General features: G+C 43.1%; 1 protein-coding gene across 1 annotated transcript in view; it reads left to right on the top strand.

The window, feature by feature from the left end:
• ghrhrl (growth hormone releasing hormone receptor, like) overlaps positions 1-20,056 on the top strand; it is a 49,169-nt gene extending 29,113 nt beyond the window's left edge. The window contains exons 4-13 of the mRNA XM_072697346.1: positions 683-774; positions 3,761-3,858; positions 5,169-5,301; positions 7,596-7,749; positions 8,916-8,976; positions 9,934-10,003; positions 10,101-10,192; positions 12,756-12,885; positions 16,554-16,595; positions 18,299-20,056. Coding sequence (XP_072553447.1) covers positions 683-774; positions 3,761-3,858; positions 5,169-5,301; positions 7,596-7,749; positions 8,916-8,976; positions 9,934-10,003; positions 10,101-10,192; positions 12,756-12,885; positions 16,554-16,595; positions 18,299-18,400 — 974 coding nt within the window. The 3' untranslated portion in view covers positions 18,401-20,056. The remainder of the gene's footprint in view (positions 1-682; positions 775-3,760; positions 3,859-5,168; positions 5,302-7,595; positions 7,750-8,915; positions 8,977-9,933; positions 10,004-10,100; positions 10,193-12,755; positions 12,886-16,553; positions 16,596-18,298) is intronic.
• Positions 20,057-21,824: the final 1,768 nt, after the last annotated feature.

Genomic DNA, 21,824 nt, shown 5'->3' with positions numbered 1-21,824 from the left:
CAGCACGATTCCATTTCCCCAAACATTTAAACCTCCTTCCCTCTTCATCTCTTTCACGAGGGATGAGGCCGTGTTGCGGGAGTCTCCAGGTTATTATTTTCTGATGTTTAGCCACAGGTCTACCTCTTGAAGGAAGCATTAGCATTAGCACACTTTTACACCCAACACAAGCTCCTGCTATCCCAATTTGGATTGCCCATGACCCAGCTCATATGCATTCCCCCCCTTATTGAGGGTGAAGACCAACACACGCCCCCTCCAACACGAAATGCCGCCAATGCAACACCACTGGGCAACCAACGTGCCTGGAGGGAAGCGCCGTGTACCCGGCTCTGACGCATTGGAGTGACGTAAGAGAGAGAGCGTCATCTATCCACTCTGGCTAGAGCAAGGCCAACTGTGCTCTCTCAGGGCTTCGGCTGCCAAAGGCTAGCAGCATGACCAGGATTCGAACCAGCGTAAATGCAGTCAGATCCTCACAGCAAAGCCTTCTTCCCTGGACAGAAGAGACACAGTTACTCCAACAAAAGCAGGATCAACTCTTTTTAATACCACTGATTACAGAAGAAACAATGATTGAGCAAGTGTCCCAATACTTTTGTCCATTTGAGCGGCTCTAAGCAGCGTTTCAGGTCTGTATTCACAGCATAACCATTCTACCATTTGATTCATAATCCCACAGGTACGGTGAGTCGTAACTGCACCTCTGCAGGGTGGACACACCCTTTCCCACCATACCATGAGGCCTGCAGCGTGGAGGACGACATCCCAGAGGTCAGTGCCGCACACAGGAATTTTAAAGGCATAGGCCGTGTCCCAATTGAGTAGTAAACACTGGTACAGATAGTATAAGGTATAGCCAGTATACTAATCTGAATAGTGTGGATTTGGTTAGGGGACAGGAAGTGATGAAGCGTTGTCATGGAAACATCTCGCTGCACTTGCATCGATTATTATACTAATTAGTATGCAATTGGGACGCACCCTAAGAGATAACAACATAAGCTCATCTCATCATCACCTTTAAGACCTTCGGTAAATCTCTTTTGTTTTTTTTCGCTAGGATGCATCATCATCATCATCATTATCAGTCTTCAGCAGCAGCAGCATCAGCAGCAGCAGCAGCATCCTCAGCATCAGCATCATCAGCATCAGCAGCATCATCACCAGCATCATCATCAGCATCATCAGTCATCAGCAGCAGCATCACCAGTCATCAGCAGCAGCATCATCAGCAGCAGCATCATCATCAGCATCATCAGTCATCAGCAGCAGCATCATCATCAGCATCATCAGTCATCAGCAGCAGCATCACCAGTCATCAGCAGCAGCATCATCAGCAGCAGCATCATCATCAGCATCATCAGTCATCAGCAGCAGCAGCATCATCATCAGCATCATCATCATCATCAGCATCAGCAGCATCATCAGTCATCAGCAGCAGCATCATCATCAGCAACATCAGCAGCAGCATCATCAATCATCAGCAGCAGCATCATCATCAGCATCATCAGTCATCAGCAGCAGCATCATCAATCATCAGCAGCAGCATCATCATCAGCATCATCAGTCTTCAGCAGCAGCAGCATCATCATCAGCATCATCTTTAGCATCATCAGTCATCAGCAGCAGCATCATCATCAGCATCATCAGTCATCAGCAGCAGCATCATCAGTAATCAGCAGCAGCATCATCAGCATCAGCATCAGCATCATCATCAGCATCATCAGTCATCATCAGCAGCAGCATCATCATCAGCATCATCAGCAGCATCAGCAGCATCATCAGTCATCAGCAGCAGCATCATCATCAGCATCATCAGTCATCAGCAGCAGCATCATCAATCATCATCAGCATCATCAGTCATCAGCAGCAGCATCATCAATCATCAGCAGCAGCATCATCATCAGCATCATCAGTCATCAGCAGCAGCATCATCAATCATCATCAGCATCATCAGTCATCAGCAGCAGCAGCATCATCATCATCATCAGCATCAGCATCAGCTATGATCATCTATCTGTGATCTTCCACCTCCTGAAAAGCAGAATAGAGTCAAATGGCAGCTAATTATCTGCAGCGTTCCCTAATGGGAATGCGGGCTTGTTAGTTCAGTGCTATGCTTTCAGGCCCACATGATTAATTAATAAAATTTTTCTCAGCCTCCTGCTTTGAATATTTGCCATTCTGCAGTCTCTAGGGCACAGCATCAGAATAGAATGATACCTCGTAGAAATGCACACAGTCATTCATGCTTCCTGTCATTCGTTCTGTATCTCATTCATTAATTCATTATTTATATTTTTAATTTTGTGGGGCAGTGGTGGCTCAGCGGTTAGAGCGCCGGGATATCGATAACAGGGTTGTGGGTTCGATTCCCGGGCTCGGCAAGCTGCCACTGTTGGGCCCTTGAGCAAGGCCCTTTACCCTCTCTGCTCCCCGGGCGCTGAAGTTGGCTGCCCACCGCTCTGGGTGTGTGTGTGTACTCACTGCCCCTAACACGTGTGTGTGTGTGAGTGTGTGTTCACTACCAGATGGGTTAAATGCGGAGGACACATTTCGCTGTACAGTCCACACTGTACAGTGACGAATACGTGCACCTTTATCCTTTTTTTATCCTTTTTAATTACCACTGCGGGAATACAGGAATACAGTGGACTCAGTCCAGGCATTTCAGCGGACTGAAAGAAATCGGTGGTCATGGTTTTAGTTGGGGGGGTGGCACCATACCACTTTTCCTACCTGCAACCTTGAGTATCTGCTGATACTGTGAGCAATCCAATACTCTTCTGTGCTGGACTGCCTAGTGGGTCGGCCTAGAGGACGCAATTTTGCTCACTGCCTGGATGAGCGAGCGGGCGGCTGGCTAACCTTGTCAAATGCCTACAAGACATTTTCTCCTGGGGTCTCCTTGCTTGAAATATTATAGTACAGGGATGTAGCGTGAAGATATACTGTGGCATTAATGTGTGTGTCAAAGTCTGTAGCAATAGCATGCCGAGGTTTATCCTGACCTCACTAACGCTCTCCAATCAGATCCTCACAGCAAGGAGAAGCTCTTTCTTACCGTCTTTGTTTTCAGAAGAAACAATGAATAAGCAGGTGTCCCAATACTTTTGTCCATATAGTGTATATTGGGTAGGTATGTTCTACCTGTCTGGTACTGTGTGTTCTGGAGGAGAGTTTTATTGTCAGATGAGACAAAGATTAAGATGTTTGGCCATAGCGACCAGAGGTATATATGGAAGAGTAAAAGAGGCATGGTGGTGGGAGCGTCCTGGAGAACCCCTTGCCCTGCACTGTTTAGTGTATACCCTGCTCCCAAGCTACTGAGTTGAGGGTAGATGGGTGTTAGAACAGGAAACCACTAAAATTTGCAAGGCAGGGGGTTCTCCAGGACCAACGTTGGGAACCACAGCTCTAGTATTGATATATATACATGAAACTTTACCAATTGGATTAGAAACTACTGGTCTAGAACCAATCACCCCAAGTGTCCAGTAATTGGTAGTCGAGTGACATGCGAGGGGGAGGGGGATTTCAAATCCAGTGTGCTGGAGTAAAGAATCAAAAACGGAAGACATCCCTATCCGGTTCCTTACAGATTGCTCTAGCACTGTACCGTAATTGCTTTACCGTGTCACTCACTCACTCACTTGGTCACTCACTCACTCACTTGGTCACTCACTCGCCCCGTTCTTCATCCTCTTCCTGTCAGAATGGACTGATGGTGTGTAATTGCTAGTTTTCTGTGTCTCAGGAGTCGTATTTCGCCACAGTGAGGCTCATCTACTCCATCGGCTACGGCGCCTCCCTCTTCTCGCTCACCGTTGCCGTGGTAATCCTGGTCTCCTTCAGGTATTTCTGACTTCTGCTTCATTATCAAGAGTCTCGGTGACCCGTTCCAACTCGTTCAGAGACAGAAATCTCTGAAACATCGTCGATTCGCTCAAATGCAGTCTTAAGGCCTAGACTTGTCCATACCCTTTGATGCGGCGCCTTTTATCTGAACCCCCTTTTAAGTGAATTGGCTTCTCTGACATGTGCGCTAAAAGCTAACTCAATCAGCGCTCATCGCAGAAACACCAAAGGGTCAACAATGAGGCGCTAACTCGATTGGGATTGGATTGGGGTGGAACGTCGCCCGGGTGCTTCTCTCTGGTGTGGGCCCCCGCAGACATTTGGGCAAATCTGATAACACCCATTTGAATGAAAAGAGCAAATTAATTACCGGCATTCCACTGATCGCGGCCCGACTCCTCTGAGATGGACAGAGCCATCGGCAGACGTGATTTAACTGACATAGAAGAAACAGGCCGTGGCCTTTTGCTGGTCTAGTGTATCAGAAAAAGGGACTGCGGTACAGAATTTGCATGGACAGATGAGCTTTGCTGACGCAGGGCAAACATGCTTATTTAATATTGGCCCGAGTTTCATCCAGCTGTCTGCGATGTTTACTCCTGGATGGCTCATCCTGAGCTCAACGGAGCATAGATTCTAGACGGTTTTGACCTAAGGAAGGAAAAGGGACATTTCATGGGACTCATATTCTCATATTCACTGGAGTGTACAACATGCATTTTTAATAGAAAAAAAAAACAAGAATTTGGTGCACAGGTTGTACTTTTAAACGTTTGGGAGGTTTTCTGAACTCGAAAAGAGGTGAAAGCTATACATACATGGGCCCAAACATACATACACCTACTTAGATTATTAATAATAATAAAAAAAATATTGCCAGGACTGCCAGCTGCCACTATGACCTGAGGATCACTGGTTCCAATCCTGAAGCCATCAGCAGCCAGAGCCTGAAAGAGCGCAGTAGGCCTTGTTCTCTGCTCTCTGGGTGGGTTGATGTCTGGCTCACTCTCTCGCCACATCGCCGCAGTGTGACGCTGGCCTGGCACAGGAGCCTGCTAGCCGATGTATCAGAGCTGGGTACCTGGTGCTTTTCTCCAATTACGTTGGTTGCCCGGGGACGTTGCGAAAAATGGCGCATGTGTCGGAGGAGGAGGCGTGGGTCAGTCCTCATCCTCCCAGTGTTGGGAGCATTATATGACTAGGATCTGAGATTTCCGCTAATCTGTCGTATGTAAGACTGTAACTGTAGATATCCTGTAACCATGGTGTGTGTGTGTGTGTGTGTGTGTGTGTACACATATGTACAGGAGGCTCCACTGTGCCCGGAACTACATTCACATTCAACTGTTCTTCAGCTTCATCCTTAAAGCTGCATCTGTGTTCATAAAGGACGTTACGCTGTTTGCTGGCGAGGACACTGACCACTGCACTCTCTCTACGGTCAGTTTCTATACCTACGCTTCTTCCATCAGATCTGCAGATCTGAAGTCCAATAAGCGTTCAGAGTTTTATGACGTTAAAAAGGTGGATGTACATGCTTAGCATTTCTCTATATACTATATGGACAAAAGTATTGGGACACCTGCTCAATAATTGTTTCTTCTAAAAATCAAGGGTATTAAATAAAAAAAAGAGTTTATCCTGCTCTAGACCATCCAAGGAAGGCTTTCTACTAGATTTTGGAGGAGCATTGCTGTGAGGATTTGATTGCTTTCAGCTACAAGAACATTAGTGAGATCAGCATCCCACAACTGATCCCAAAAGTACTGGATGGAGCACCATCGTCATTCCAGAGAACACAGTTCTTCCCCTGCTCCACAGCTTTATGCTGCTGGGGGGCTTTATACCCCTCACCTTTATACCCCACACCTGGCATTATTAGGCAGCATGGTGCCAATAGGCTCATGTTTATCTGCTCCAAACAGTCCTATTCTATTGGCAGCACTTCTCTACAGGTACGAGACCACAAGCTATGTGGCGTGCATTTGCACATCTGTGTCAGCAATGGGTGCAACTGAAAGTAGATGAATGCGTTCATTATAAGGGGTGTCCACAAACTTTTGGATATATAGTGTAGCTTGTGTCTTTGCTTGAACTTTTGCATACGACTCCAAATACATCCGTCAGTCTTCACTTATACACACTCTTATACACAAAAGGTATTCAGATCCATTGCCGTAACACACCAAATTGTGCTCAGGTGCACCCTGCTCTCTTTAGTTTTCCTCGAGAGGTGTCCAGAACTCAGCTGTTGCTATTTGAACTGATTGGACGTAGCTTGGAAAGGCACTCGCTTGCATTTCCAGGACAAAACACCCAGCCATGACGGCCTAGGAACTGTCTCTGGATCAGACTGCAGCAAGGCAAAGATAAAGGCAAGGATATTAAACAATATCTAAGGCTTTGGGTGGTCCAGGACCGCAGTGACCTCAATTACTTTGAAACGAAGGGAGCTTGGCACCTCATTGAGAATATGTGAACAGTGAATCCCAGGTCATGCTGCTTTTGCCATCCGCAGCCGGAGCCGGGGAGAGCACAATTGGCCGTGCTCTCTCTGGGTGGGTAGATGGTGCCCTCTCTCCTCTCCTAAAGTCTGTTGTGATGCTGGCCGGCACAGGCGTCTGTTGGCTGACGTGTCAGAGCTGGGGATCCTGCGCTTTCCTCAGAGCGCATTGGCCTCCTAGTGGCTGCCCATTGATGCTGCAGTTCGAAAAGAGGCGATAGCTGACTTTACATGTATTGGGGGAACTGCAAGCAAAGGTGTCAAGTAATGATGTATTAATACTTTGTTACCTTACTTAAGTAGGAATTTTAATTATTTATACTTTATACTATACTTTAATTATTTTTCAGCCGACTTTTTACTTCTAATTCTTACATTTTCACACAATTATATGAACTTTCCACTCCTTACATTTTAAAAATAGCCTCATTACTCCTGCTTCATTTCTGTTTGTTAAAGTTTAAATAAATAAAAAATTAAGGTTTATAATAAATATAAAGCTTATTGATCACACACCTCTGAAGTTTGACTTTCTGCAGCATTACAAAACTTCTAAACAATGACTCCTCATATTTTCCTCCATGAAGCTCATGTTAATGCTCAGTAGAGCACAGAGACGCTCCTTTAATAGAGCTGATATTACTGAAATGCTTCATTTTCAATGGGCAGATCTGCAGCAGAAACAGGAGCCTAGTGCAGCCCAACATTTTTAACATCAACATTTTAATAGAACATTCTCCTCATTATGGCTTTTAGAGAAATGGGTTTTTGGGGAGGTGTAGAGGGGCAGTGCACTATAGACCCCTGTGGTGCGGCCTAAGCTTTCGGTCTTTGTTTTCCTTCCATTACTTTTACTTTTCTACTTGAAGTCGTTCTGAAACCAGTACTTTTACACTTTTACTGGAGTAAAATGCTTAAGTTGATACTTCTATAGAAGTCATTTTAAACCCTAGTATCTCCACTCACTTCTACCTTTTCATACTTTTGATTACTTTTGACACCTTTGATTGCAAGTGAGTGGATGGGTTAACTGGGCCCAGTTAATTTGGGGAGAAAATGGGTCCTTGCCAAGAAAGCCACCAATTTAACCAATTCTGGCCAAAAAAAAATTACTGGCCAAATCGTATTCTTCCAGAAGCTTGTTGATGGCTACCAAAAGTGTCTGGCCAATCTTAACCAAACATTAGCTGAGGTCTTTCTAAGGTCTCTTTCTCCTCCCCTTTTCCTGCAGGCTGCCTGTAAAGCATCAGTGGTGTTCTGTCACTACTGCGTGATGAGCAACTTCTCGTGGCTGCTGGTGGAGGCGGTGTATCTGAACTCCCTGCTGCTCTCGGCCTTCCCTCGCAGCCGCCGCTGTCTCTGGGGTTTCGCTCTGCTGGGCTGGGGTGAGCGCACGCTGACACTGTCTTCCGTAACGCCGCTATCAGAACCAGTTCTGGGACGTCTCCGTCTCTTCCTCTCTGTTCACCCCTTCGTGTCCTTATCAGGAAAAAAACAGGCCTGCGTTTGTTGATCTGTCAAATGAGATCAATAAACCCTAAGCAGCAGCGCTGACCGGTACCAAGATGCCACAGCACATGAAAGAACACCCTTTCTCTGGAAAGTGCAGTGAATGAAGTTGAAGGCTGGGGGACACTGTGTCTCCCTGTGTCCACTCGCTGTCCACTCTATTAGACACACCCACCCAGCTGGTCCAGTTTGTAGATGTAAAGTCAAAGACAGAAGCTCTCTGATCTGTTTCTGGTCATCCTCTAGTCCTTAATCAGTGCTCACAGGATGCTGCTGCCCACAGGACGCTGGACATTTTTGTGGTTGGTGGACTGTTCTCAGCACCAGCAGTGCAACACACCCTAACACACTCGCCACCAGCATGTCAGTAACCTGCTCTGTGGTGGTCAGTCCTGTGGGGTCCGGGGCATTGAAGAACAGGGTGAAAGGAGGCTGATAACAAAGTAGGCAGAGATGGATACAGTCTGGACTGATAGAACTACACAGTGCTCCTATATGGGAAGTGGAGCTGATATGTCACCCGGGGTGCTCATAATTCTCTGATATGACCATATGTTTCTGTTCTGATGGGATGAGCAAAGTTCTGCATTAATGTGTCTGAATTCCTTCTCCAGAACGTCTAGGTCGTATGAATAATAAATAACTGGCTCATATTTTGCTCTCGTTTCATTCGGAAATGTAAAAGCCTGCTCATAATAACACATGTTTACTGGTTTATGATAATGCCAGCTGCTGTTAGCCTGAGGAGTGCCCCGCTAAAGCTCATGCGTTCATTATATCCTGATTATTTCATTATTTCTGGGGCTCGTTAGGGCTCATTCTCTCCTGATTGTGGGTTGAGAAGAACATTTCAATTAAGAATCATTTGGGAACTGTTTTCACATCATATCTGAAGGTTGCTTTGGGTTAATTAAGAAATTCCGTTGTGGAGCTCATTTCTTAGCGTATTTGGACTGAATTAATGAAGTAGGCCACGTGATCAGGATCTTCCAGTATAGCCCAGTGACTCCACTCTCTCTGGCTCTGTCCGTCTCTTCTGCAGGAGTTCCTCTGGTGTGCATCATCCTCTGGATCGGCTCACGGGTGTACTTCGAGGACACTGAGTATGTATCTTTCTCAGACAGATTTTTAATCTTTTTTTTTTGCTGTTAAAAGGTTTTAGCCACCTCTCCCAGGGCAAGTCCCGGGGGGCGCCAGTGCGAATTCCGAGCCGTGCCGCTTTGCCATCGGCAGCCGGAGTCAGAGAGAGCACAATTGGCTGTGTTCTTTCCGGGTGGGTAGATGACACTGTCTCCTCTCATTAAGCAATCCTAGCCAGCACAGGTGTCTGTTAGCTGGCGTGCCTGTTAGTCCTTAGTCTCCTAGTGCTAGGGGGAGCTACAAATGGGTGGGTTAACTGGCTAAATTAATGGAGAAAAAAAAGGCCCTATTAGTGTATGTTAGTGGGGAATTTATAGGCCATAATATAACATCAGATGGAAGTTATTGTAGCCTTTGATATTTTTGTTTGTTAATGGAATATTTTAATTCCATTTATTTCATATAAAGAATAATAATAAAAAGGGCAGGACAATGGTGTTTTGAGATGTACCCTCAGTCAACAGCCAATCAAAATCGACATGCTAATGAGCTCATGCTCAGAAAAAAAAAATATATATATATATATATGTATATATGTGTGTGTTTTTTTTAATTAATGAATTAAATGAATTAAAATATCATTTTATATATATATATATATATATATTAAATTTTTTTTTACTTGTATTGATAGATCTGATTCTGAGATTCTGAGATTTTTGGTCCAGTCTGGCCAGTAATATGCATGAGCTCATTAGCATGTCGATTTTGATTGGCTGTTACTGAGGGTACGACTCAAAACACCATTGTCCTGCACATTTTAGCGTTGACATTTTGGTGTGATTGCTTCCAGTTTTTATCAAGTCATGGTTGCTCATGGTTTGTTTGGTTATGAGCTCCTGGCTTGTTCAATATATAATCCTAATATTCAACATTTCAATAAGATCACAGCCTCGCCTTCTCTAATTATTATTATTCAGGTGCTGGGACATTAATGAAGATTCCCCTTATTGGTGGATAATCAAGGGACCCATTGTTGTATCCATTGGGGTAAGCCAGCATACACACACACACACACACACACACACAAGCACAACCATACAAATTTTTACATGAATGTTTTACATGAGCTGTCAATCTCGAACAGATCAATTTCCTGCTGTTCATGAACATCATAAGAATTCTGGTCCAGAAACTGAACCCGCGCCTAATCCAGTTCAACAACTCCGCGCAGTACAGGTAGGGATCTTCTTCAGCAGTGCTGACCGCATCAGTCCGATCTGCACAAACACTGTAAACCTCTTTGGTATGTTTGGCAATCTACACCCACGAGCCAAAGCATTATATTGTGTGTATATATAATATACACTTGTTACATATACATATGTCCAAATACTTGTGGACATCCCTTCTACTGAATGCTTTCAGCTACTGAAAGTTGCCCCCACAGCTTATCTGGTCCCTGTAGAGAAGTACTGCCAATAGAATAGGACCTTCCAGAGCAGCTAAACATGAACCTATTGGTATCACGCCTCCTTATGTCACCAGGCGTGGGCTAGAGGGGTAAAAAAGCCCCCCAGCATTGAGCTGTGGAGCAGTGAACGAACTGTGTTCTCTGGAATGATGGTTGATGGTCCATCTAATACTTTTGGGATGAGGTGGGGTGGTGATCATCCTGACCTCACTAACGCTCTGACTGCAATCAAACCCCTCACGGCAATGCTCTAAAGCCTTCAGCTCTGGAAAGTAGAGACAATTCCTCCAACAAACTCCAGCAAAAATCTCCAAAACAGCAAGGCAAGCCGCCGATGGCAGTGCGAGGCTCTGGATGTTGTTCTGAGAAACCTGAGATGACACAGCAAGCACTAAAGCTGCTCCTCCGTTCTTCATTTTGTTCAGGAAATGCAGGGTTCTCATTTTAAATAGTACTCAATGTTTATTTCTGTCCACTTGGCAACACCCTAGCAACCACCTGAGACATCATCACACTTCACCATAGCAACCACTTAAGCTGCACTTCCATTCTTCATTTTCTTCAAAGAAATGCAGGGTTTTCATTTTAAATGATACTCCGTTTTTATTTATATAGTTCATTTGGCAACACCCTAGCAACCACCTGAAGTACCATAGCAACCACTTAAGCTGCACATCCATTCTTCATTTTCCATTAGGAAACACAAGTTTATTTATGCAGTCCGCTTGGCAACACCCTAACAACCACCTGAGACATCATCACACTTCACCATAGCAACCACTTAAGCTGCACATCCATTCTTAATTTTCTTCAAAGAAATGCAGGGTTTTCATTTTAAATGATACTCTGTTTTTTTTTATATAGTTCATTTGGCAACACCCTAGCAACCACCTGAAGTACCATAGCAACCACTTAAGCTGCACATCCATTTTTCACTTTCCATTAGGAAACGCATGTTTATTTAAGCAGTCCACTTGACAACACCCTAGCAACCACCTGAAGTACCATAGCAACCACTTAAGCTGCACATCCATTTTTCATTGGAGTTGGGAGTGTTGCCATGGCCTCCACATACTCCCACATCTCAATACACTCGAGCAGCCGATCAAGGTCTGGCTTTTTTCGTCAGGCCTTGGCAGGTCAGAGCATATCAGGCCTAATGTTTTGGCTGATCAGTAAACAGTACAAGACTAAGTGACTGCTGTTGAAAGGTGATAAGGCTAAAATTGTTGGCTTGTTAGCTTAGCTTCCCGGTGCAAAATGCAGCTTTCGATTAATATGCTAATAATTAATAATCGTTATTAATTATCATCAATAATAACCTACCTCCCAATTCATTTTCCAGTTCGAGCACATTGCTTGTACTGAAAGTGGCCATTCCATTGATTGCCTTTATTTGCAGGGACTGAAGTGCCCACATTGAGGGACAAACATTAACATTTTTGTGTCGTATTGATGTTTCTGTGTGTGTGTGTGTGTGTGTGTGTGTGTGTGTGTGTGTGTGATAAGAATGCATTTGCATGTGTACTGCTGTACTTGTTTGATTGTGTTATTACTGAGAGAGCTCGGAGACAAAGGTTAGCCGTGTTCATACATATGCTGATTAGATGCAGGTGCTGTAAAGGGCAGCTGGATATTAGCGGATATTTGAGAGTCCTGCAGCCTGGCGGACCAGCTTTCACAGCACGCTCCTCTCTAATGCAGGTTCCTGTTTCCTAATTCAACCTTTCCTATACTTCTTCAATTTCAACCCGAGATCAATTTTCATAGCTGTGCTGAATGGGGTTCTACAGCAATACCCCAGCAACCACCTGAGACAACACCGCAACCACTTAAGCTGCACATCCATTTTTCATTTTCCTTAGGAAACGCATGTTTATTTATGCAGTCCACTTGGCAACACCCCGGCAACCACCTGAAGTACCATAGCAACCACTTAAGCTGCACATCCATTTTTCATTTTCCTTAGGAAATGTATGAAAAGTTCTCTGAAATGTTGCCATTCCTGAAATGTTCATACAGCCTCTTAGAAATAATACGGAAGAACAAATAGCGAGGCAAAGCCACGAATGTCACGAGATAGTGAACACTCTTTCTAAAAACTGCCCTTTCAGATCGAGTGCTGTACCCACACTTTACAAAAGCACCTGGCACTAATCTCCTTCACTGTCCATCAAGCCTGAGCTCAATTTCATTGAATTCTGCTTGGTAATCCGTCCCAAAGCGCTTCTGACTCTTTGCTTGAGTTTTACTATTAACATTTCAATGCATGAGGAGATGCTACGTCTCTCTATCCTCCAGTCCTTTCATTCAGCCTCTCTTCCCCAGACGCCTGACCAAGTCCACTCTTCTCCTCATCCCATTGTTCGGGACGCATTACGTGGTGTTTAACTTCCTGCCGGATTACTCCAACCTGAGCCTCCGGCTCTGCATAGAGCTGTGCCTCGGCTCCTTTCAGGTAAAGCCTCTGTTCATTAAGCCTTTACTTTAAACCATGTAAAAACAACAACTGTCTGGACATATTGAAAACAAAAATATTAATAATAATTGTATTAAATTACTAATATTATTTTATAATTATTTTTATTTAAAAGAGTAAGGTAAAAAAGACCCCCCATTGGATCACCCTCACATGCCAGACATATATATATATATATATATATATATATATATATATATATATATATATATATATATAGTTAGATATATATTGTTGGTGTTTAGGCATATAATCAGCATATATATATATATATATAGATTGAGTACTATGTCATATTTACTATTTAGTCATTTGCTCCTGTCAAAAACCTCCCTACACATGCAGTCCCCATTCCAGTTTCTAACACCACCATACGCCCTATTTTTCAAGCTGTATTCAAGTTCAATCTCTGCTTGAATTGCATCTCTTACAGTCCCCCACTGAACAAGGACCATTACAACCATTTAGGAAGTTTAAGGTCTTCCTAGGAGGACCTGTCATAATGGTCACTTTAGAGACCACTAATTTCCTGTAGGGCACCTTTAGGTTACATCACTCAAGAAACCCGTCAGATCCGTCCAGAGTGTCTCAAAAGGTCACCTCTTAAATCATCTGGATTATTTTTACTGTGATATTAACTACAAAACACACTTACTGACCATTAGACGTCATTACAAAAAACCCCAAGAACCAACAGACACCTTCAAGGGTTTCTAGATTTGTTCCCAGCAGACCAAAGACCAGCAAGACCAAATTCAGCTTAAAAGATGGCTGCTAGAGTAATGGATCATAGATATCACTGATGTCAGAAGGTCACTGAGGGTCTGGAACCACACAAGCAAGTCTGTTTGGAACTACTTAAGAACCCGAGTGTGTATTTCACAAAAACCTGATGGACAGGCAGCATTTCCTGAAGCACTGTCTTCAATGTTCCAAGTTTCAGCCATGTTCAATCCTCCTCACTGGCTTCCTGTAGCTGCTGCCTGCATCAGATTCAAAACCCTGACTCTGGCCTACGAAGCCAAGAATGGACCAGCCAGCCCCTCCGTACTTGATGGCGATGGTCAAAAGCCAATCTGCACCAAGAGCCCTTTGAGCTTTGAGTACGGCTCGGCTCAAGCCGGCATCCTTTAAGATCTCTGGAAGACGAGCATCCAGGATTTTTTTCTGTCCTCGCACTGAAGTGGTGAAATGAACTTGAACGGCAGAGTCGCTCGCTGTCTTCAAAGCCAGACAGAAGACCCACCTCTTCCTAAAGTAATTGGACATAGGATTTGGAATAGTGTAGTGTTGAGTATTGTGGTCTCCATACTGGCTTCTGTATTTAGTAGTATCTAGGGTTGCAAAATTCCTACATCACAGCATTTCTAGAAATCATCTGGACATGTGATGGAGGAATGAACAGTACATGCAGGGGGTGTGGTCTCCATAGCCTTTAGTGTGTAATGTGCCATGTGCTTGGGATTGAGGGGCAGCTTTGCTATTCAACTGTTTTGGTATCATACCTAATTATTACTATATGTAAATTTCTCACCTTTAGCTTTAAATATTCCCATTTTATTCCCATTAATTCCCCCATTTTCCCATAATTACCCATTTATCCCCATGTTACATTTATTTGCATTGTTATGCCTTCATGTCTGCTGTTGACAAAAATGGATAGTTATCCAATATTCCCTACTAATTCCAATAAATTCCCATAAAATCACAAAGTTCCTAAAATTTCCATGGAAAGTTACCAGTTACCAGAGTGAAGCACTTTTGTAAGTCGCTCTGGAGAGAAGTGTCTGCTAAAGGCCTTCAATGTAAATGTAAATATATCTTCTTCAAGTACTGAACATCTGATTCCCATCACCACCATCTCTGGAACAGCATTTCACATAAAACCACTCTCTATAACAGGTTTGTGAGGGAACAAACCAGCAGAGAGATCAGTGTGGAGAGCTGCTTCTGAAGATCTCTGCACTCTCACAGTTCAAACATGACCCAAGTTTGTGCTTCTTCCGAAATGATCCATGTGGGAGCCTCATCAAATATGCATTGAGGTGCATCTTCAATAAACCCTCGCTGCAGATTCCTCAGCACACCCCTGCCACAAGCCAGTCTTCTCGTTAATCCAGAATCAACGGGTCACACCTGCCTTCAGGGCAAACACGATCAACCGCTGGATTACCACCTGCTCGCGACCTCGCACATGACGACCTCTCGAATTCTGGAAGTCTTTGGTTGTGGTTTGGGAAGCAGAGCTCGGGTTAGATTAGGGCTGCATAACAAAGACTGGGACGTGCGGATAGCCGCATGAGTGCGCATACATTAACTCTCCTGGTGGGGGTGATTGGGAGGAGTGTCATTCTGCAGTCCGGGTGCAAGGCCGAGAGCAAGCTTTGGGTCAGATTGCTGGGTTTAGCTGAAGCCCACTCCAGGCCATTCTGTTCGACAAGTGAACTGTTAAATTGGCTCCTTGGTCATACGGCGGTGGAAAGACCCCTCTCCGTGTTCATATCTTAGGAATCTGAGAGCATGAATGACAATAACTGACTTACTGGCTCCATATTCGCGTCACCCTAGCATAATACAGTTTAGTGTACTTGAGTCAGCTATGGCCCCATCCAACATGGCTATGGTGGCGTTAGCACGACCTGGCTGACAGCTGGTCCAACAAGGCTAGAAGCTACAAGCTTATCCAACATCAGTACTGCGGCATTAGCATGGCTCAGCTCAGCTGAGTTGAAGCTAGTATTACCTTTGCAAGGCAGACACTGGGCACTGTACTGGACTGTGTTCATGATTATATGACTGTATATCATCTTTTTTTGAAAGGACCACGGCTACAGCTATCCATTATCATAGTGCTAACTGCATACCAAAGTCGAGTCAAAGTACTCCTAGTCCCTACTAGCATAGAATGGTGCGATAGTAACCTAGCCTTAGTAACCATTTGGCATCCCAGCATATTCACCCCAGGGTCAGACAATGTGCAATGGTCAGAGAAACTGCAAAAAACCCAAGAGCTGCATCTCAGACTTTACAGGTCTCACTTAGCATGTCTAAATTCATGACAGTCCAATTACAGACAAGACCAAAGTGGAGAGGTTTGGCCACATACATACCAACTGTGAAGCACGGTGGTGGAAGGGTGATCATGTGGGCTAAGTTTGCAGCCACAGAACCTGAGCATCTGGCAGTTGTTGAGTTGACCATGACCTCATCTGCATACCAAAGTATTCTAGCGTCAAATGTGCTAAATTGGCCGAATTTGGGTCATGCAACAGGACAATGATCCCAAGCACACCAGCAAATCTACAACAGAATGTCAGAAAATGAAAGAAAAAAAATCAAGATGCATTGACCCGGTCAAAGTCCAGACCTCAACCCAATTAAAATGATGGCTTGACATTTAAAGAGGGCTGTGCATACAGATCAAGATGTCATACAGATTTAAGATAATGCTGCTGGAAGACGGTTCTACCAGTTATTGATAAATGGGGTGTTCCTTTTGTTGTTTCAAGGTTGTATTTCCCTTTATTTAAGACCTTTAAGGATGTTTTTTTTATGTCCTGATATCAAAAACCAGAGAATTCATGACTGTAACAGTCTCAAATATACATTATTCACTGCTTAATTTCAAATCTGTTACTGTATTCCAGGGGCTCATTGTGGCGATTCTCTACTGTTTCCTCAACCAGGAGGTGAGTACAACCTCTAAAACATGCAAGTACGAAATAGGTTAAATGGCAAGCTAACGTTAATGTTAAAGGTTTAATGCAATCAAATGACATCAAATCATGTGGAGCTGGAAAATCATTCAGACACAAGAGTGACATTTTAACACACCAGATGAGAACCAGGGGAGAAAAATTTTAATGCATACTAAAACAATATTCTGAGGTGGGAACGTACACTGACCAAATTTCTGTATCCCAGGGCCCATCCCAATTGCACTTAAACTAACTCGTTTTTGAGTGTGTAGTATGTAAGTGCCAAAATTGAGTGTGCTCAAATATCAATGATGCATACCTAGAACCAGTCAGTTGTTCAGTATGGTTTACAATGGGCGCCTCTATCCCGCAATGCAATGCGAAACTCACGTGAGTTACTCACGTCTGGAAAAATGAGAAACAATAGTGGATAACGATGCAAGTGGGGTGGCGACTGCAGCTGGTGAGGCTTTGTCATTTCCTGTTTATAAGAAACGGATTAGTACATTAATATCTTGATACTTACCTGCCAAAGTTGCACATAGTCTATACCCTACAGTATGTATTACTCAATTGGGACACAGCCCTACTCTTCTTAAAATATATCGTACTTGGTGAAAACTGCTAACGACTAACGCTAAGATGGCTAAGCTGATTAATGATGTCTGGATGTATTGCCTCCTCTGGGCTTCATTTACAAACCCTTAATCACTACACCACCACTACGGCACTGACTTGTGAGGAAGCATGGGAAGGCACAGCCATTTAGCCATTCTGCTTCTGTAAACAACGCTTAGCTTGAACATGGTGCTAATTAAATATGCATGCGAACCATGTAGCATGTTGGTAAATTCCTAGTTAACTCCTGGGGCATCTGCGCTGGCAGTTTATTTAAATTTATTTTAAATTAGATTCCCCTCATAAAACCAGGCCTGTGTTTGATGACTGAATTAAATCGAGTACCCCCCACCTCCCCCCAAGGTCTAACGAACAGCAGCCGAGAACTCTCGCAACAATTAACGCTTCACTACATGAATATGTGTCAGTAATAATCACCTTCCTTAAAAAAAATTATCCAGGGGTTCAGGATAAGCTTGTAGAATTGAAAATGGTGATCTGACAGGTTGGCGGCACTTTCAGGTGGGTGACTTGCTTCTGGAGCTCGTGGTAAGGGTGCGAAAGAATGTGTTTATTAAATATGAAATATTTATAAGTTATTTGATGTATAAATAGTAAGCATGTGACTTTGGTCGGCGGAGAAATGCTTAACTGCAGTGTAACAAGCCACTTTACCACCCTGTTACTTTACCTCAGAATAACTTCCGTAGCCTAGCCTGTTCTGAGACCCGTTGTAATAATTATAATAATTATTTTCTGTAACTTTTCCAAAGTTGTAGCAGATTGTGTAGCTATCTTGTAGTCTGGGTCCTCTCAGTGTCTAGTTTGCAAGGCGTGCAGTGAGCTAGCTGAAGAGATTGTAGTAGAGTCTGGTAGGGCTAGCTTTTAGCCTAGCACCAGGCTAGCACTCGCTCTACCCAAGCCAGCTGGCACTGATCTCATCTCGGCTCAATATACACGCCTCCCGTCCCTGGTCGCCCGGCGGACACCCGCAGCAGTGTTTCCTCCGGGCTGCTAGCTTTAGCCTTTAGCCTTTGTAGTCTTCCTTCCATAATATCCCTGTATACTTGTTTCAGGTCCAGAACGAGGTGCGAATGAGATGGATGCGCTGGCAGGAGAGCAGTTACGGGGTGGTAACTGCCGGAGCCAAAGGCAGTCAGATGGACACACCGTTCTAACGTCCACAACACTTCTGACTATTAATTTGAGGCAGAATGTAACAGGCTGATTATTGATTTGAGGCAGATGTAACAGGCTGATTATTGATTTGAGGCAGAATGTAACAGGCTGATTATTGATTTGAGGCAGATGTAACAGGCTTTACAAATCAGCTTATTGATCTGAGGCAGAGCGTAACAGCCTGATACTAATTTGAGGTAGAATCTATCAGGTTTAGGAAACAGCTCTGATTATTGATTTGAGGAAGAATGTAACATACTTTAAGAATCAGCTTTGACTATTGATATGAGGCAGAATTTAACAGGCTTTAAGAACCAGCTCTGATTATTGAAGAATAACAGAATGTAACAGGCGGATTATTTATTTGAGGCAGAATTTAACAGACTTTAGGAATCAGCTCTGATTATTGATTTGAGGCAGAATGTAACAGGCTAATTACTTATTTAAGGCAGAATGTAACAGGCTGATTATTTATTTAAGGCAGAATATAACAGGCTGATTTGAGGCAGAATGTAACAGGCTAATTATTGATTTAAGGCAGAATGTAACAGGCTGATTATTTGTTTAAGGCAGAATGTAACAGGCTGATTTAAGGCAGAATGTAACAGGCTGATTTAAGGCAGAATGTAACAGGCTGATTATTGATTTGATGCAGAATGTAACAGGCTGATTATTGATTTGATAGAGAATGTAACAGGCTGATTATTGATTTGATGCAGAATGTAACAGGCTGATTATTGATTTGATAGAGAATGTAACAGGCTGATTATTGATTTGATGCAGGATGTAACAGGCTGATTATTGATTTGATGCAGAATGTAACAGGCTGATTATTGATTTGATGCAGAATGTAACAGGCTTTAGGAATCAGCTGTGATTAATGATTTGTAATTGTACAGAAGTATTTGTACTTCATTACTGTACTCTAGTTTTATTTTTGGAAGATTTGTTCTTTACTTAAATACTATTGAAATTAAATGCCTCTAATCAATTACATTTCCAAGAGAAAAAAACACTTACTTTGTATCTTAAATTGTCATTTGAACATACTACCCATAACTCCCGCTAATTTGTCTTAATGTCCGTTAAACTGTTTACTTTTCACATTTTTTTTTATTATTATTTATAAACAGAGACCTTCACTCGAGACTCCCTATTTTAATGGAATACAAGTTTGACAGATTACTCACACTTTCTCGTGAGTGTGGTCGGTGTTTACACCGTTTTGAGGCAGAGAGTGGTCTGCCTAGGAGTCAGTGTTGCAGAACAGAGTGTAATTACTCCGAGGCAGAGCGCTGCAGGCTTTAGGGAACTGTGTTATTAGATTGAGGTTCAGCGCTGCTGGGTTGGGGAGGAGGTGTGACGAACCTCCCTTATCCCTTATCCTCAGTCCCCCACCAGCACACACCTGCCTGTGCTCACAGGTATCAGCTCCTGCTCCTCAGTCCTTCTCTTTTGTGTTGGGGTTTAATCTGATTACAGACTGTAAAGGGAATGAATGTGAGCGGCTTAATGTGACGACCCGGCTGGGTAAATACTTTGCCTTTCATTATGTGACTTGTTGAATGTATTCATCATGTCATTCTGCATGTGTGTGTGTGTGTGTGTGTGTGTGTGTGTGTACAAGAACAAACTATGTTTCTCAATGTACAGAAACCAATGGCTTATATACAATTTTGTAAAATAAAAAGTTTTTACCCTGTTTGCATTTATTATGCTCAATTCTATGCGAATGAATTTCCCCCAAATTATACAAGTCTAATATCTTAACGCAATAAGGAGTCTCTCACTAAAAGCAACTCCATAGCAACCTCCCAACAACATCATAGCAACCACCTAGCATCACTATAGCACCTATCTAGCAACACCATATGATGATACCATATGATACCATATCATCCATTCAGAAACACCACTTTATGCACACAGGAGCACCCTAGAAACCACTAAGCAACTCCATAGCAACCACCTCCCATCACCATAGCATTTATCGTAGCAACCACTTAGCATAACCACCTAGCTATATCATAGAAAGCTGCTACCAACTAATCAGCAACCACCTAGCAACACCCTAGCTCCCATCTAGAAATCTAGCAACACTGTAGCATCTATCTATCTGCCACTTTGCTACACCATAGCAACCACCTGGGATTCAATAGCAATCACCCATCAACCACTTAGGAACAACATTGTAAACATCTAGCAACACTGTAGCATCTATCTATCTGCAACTTCACTACACCATATCGACCACCTGGTATACCATAGCAACCACCCATCAACCACTTAGCAACACCATAGTAATCACCTAGCAACACTGTAGCTTCTATCTATCTATCAGCCACCTTGCAGTGTCATATCAACCACCTGGGATACCATAGCAACCACCAATCAACCACCGAGCAACACTATAGTATCTATATAGTAGCATCTATTAGCCACCTTGCAATGTCATATCAACCACCCGGGATACCATAGCAACCACCCATCAACCACTTAGCAACAGCATAGAAATCACCTAGCAACACTGTAGCGTCTATATAGTAGCATCTATTAGCCATAGCATATACCTGACCACATCAACCACTTAGCAGCACCATAGCAAGCACCTAGCAACCACTTAGTAATACCACAGTAGCATGTAGTAACCAACCATCTAGCACTTTCATTGTAGAAACCCAGCAACCCCATAGCAACCCCCCAGTAAAACATTTCAAACGTTTCATCCTAGTGACCACATAACAACAGCCTAGCAACTGCCTAGAAGTGAGAACCACTTAGGCTGCAGGACCAGTCTGCATTTCCCAGTTGAAGTATCCCAGTCTGCTAGCAGTGCCGTTCAATGGTTAGTCAGACACCGCCCTCTAGTGGCGATTAAAGGTACTACAAAACATAGGACGTGTAATAAAAATAAAACATAAAAAATAATAACAATAAAAACTTTTATTAATTAAATTAATATAATATTTATTAATGTGTACATTATACTATTATTACAAAACGATGAAACTGATATATACATTACAACACACATTATATATATAATATATATAGTTTAATTATATATAATTTAGTTTTTTAATATATATATATTATTCATTTATTTATGTTCTAGGTAGACTGGAGAACTTGCAAAATGTAATTGTAAAAATGTAATAATGCTTAATACTGCTACACTATTTAAGGTGGGACGGACAGATCACTGCGCCTTTTAAGGTGGAATGAAGCATATGAGGATAATTCGCATTGAGCAGATAATTTGCATGAAACTACTGAGCCATTTAAGGTGGACTAGAGAACCCCCAAAACTTACTTTGCTTAATACTGCTACACTATTTAAGGTGGGACGGGCAGCTCACATAAACCCGCTGCGCTTTTTAAGCATGAGCAGAGAATCATGGAAGGGAAATTTCAGGCTAATTA

The sequence above is a fragment of the Salminus brasiliensis genome, chromosome 14 (assembly GCF_030463535.1).
Source record: "Salminus brasiliensis chromosome 14, fSalBra1.hap2, whole genome shotgun sequence".
In the NCBI taxonomy this organism is placed as follows: Eukaryota; Metazoa; Chordata; class Actinopteri; order Characiformes; family Bryconidae; genus Salminus; species Salminus brasiliensis.
Note: the sequence above shows the minus strand (reverse complement) of the source record. Positions and strands in the feature narration are given on the sequence as shown.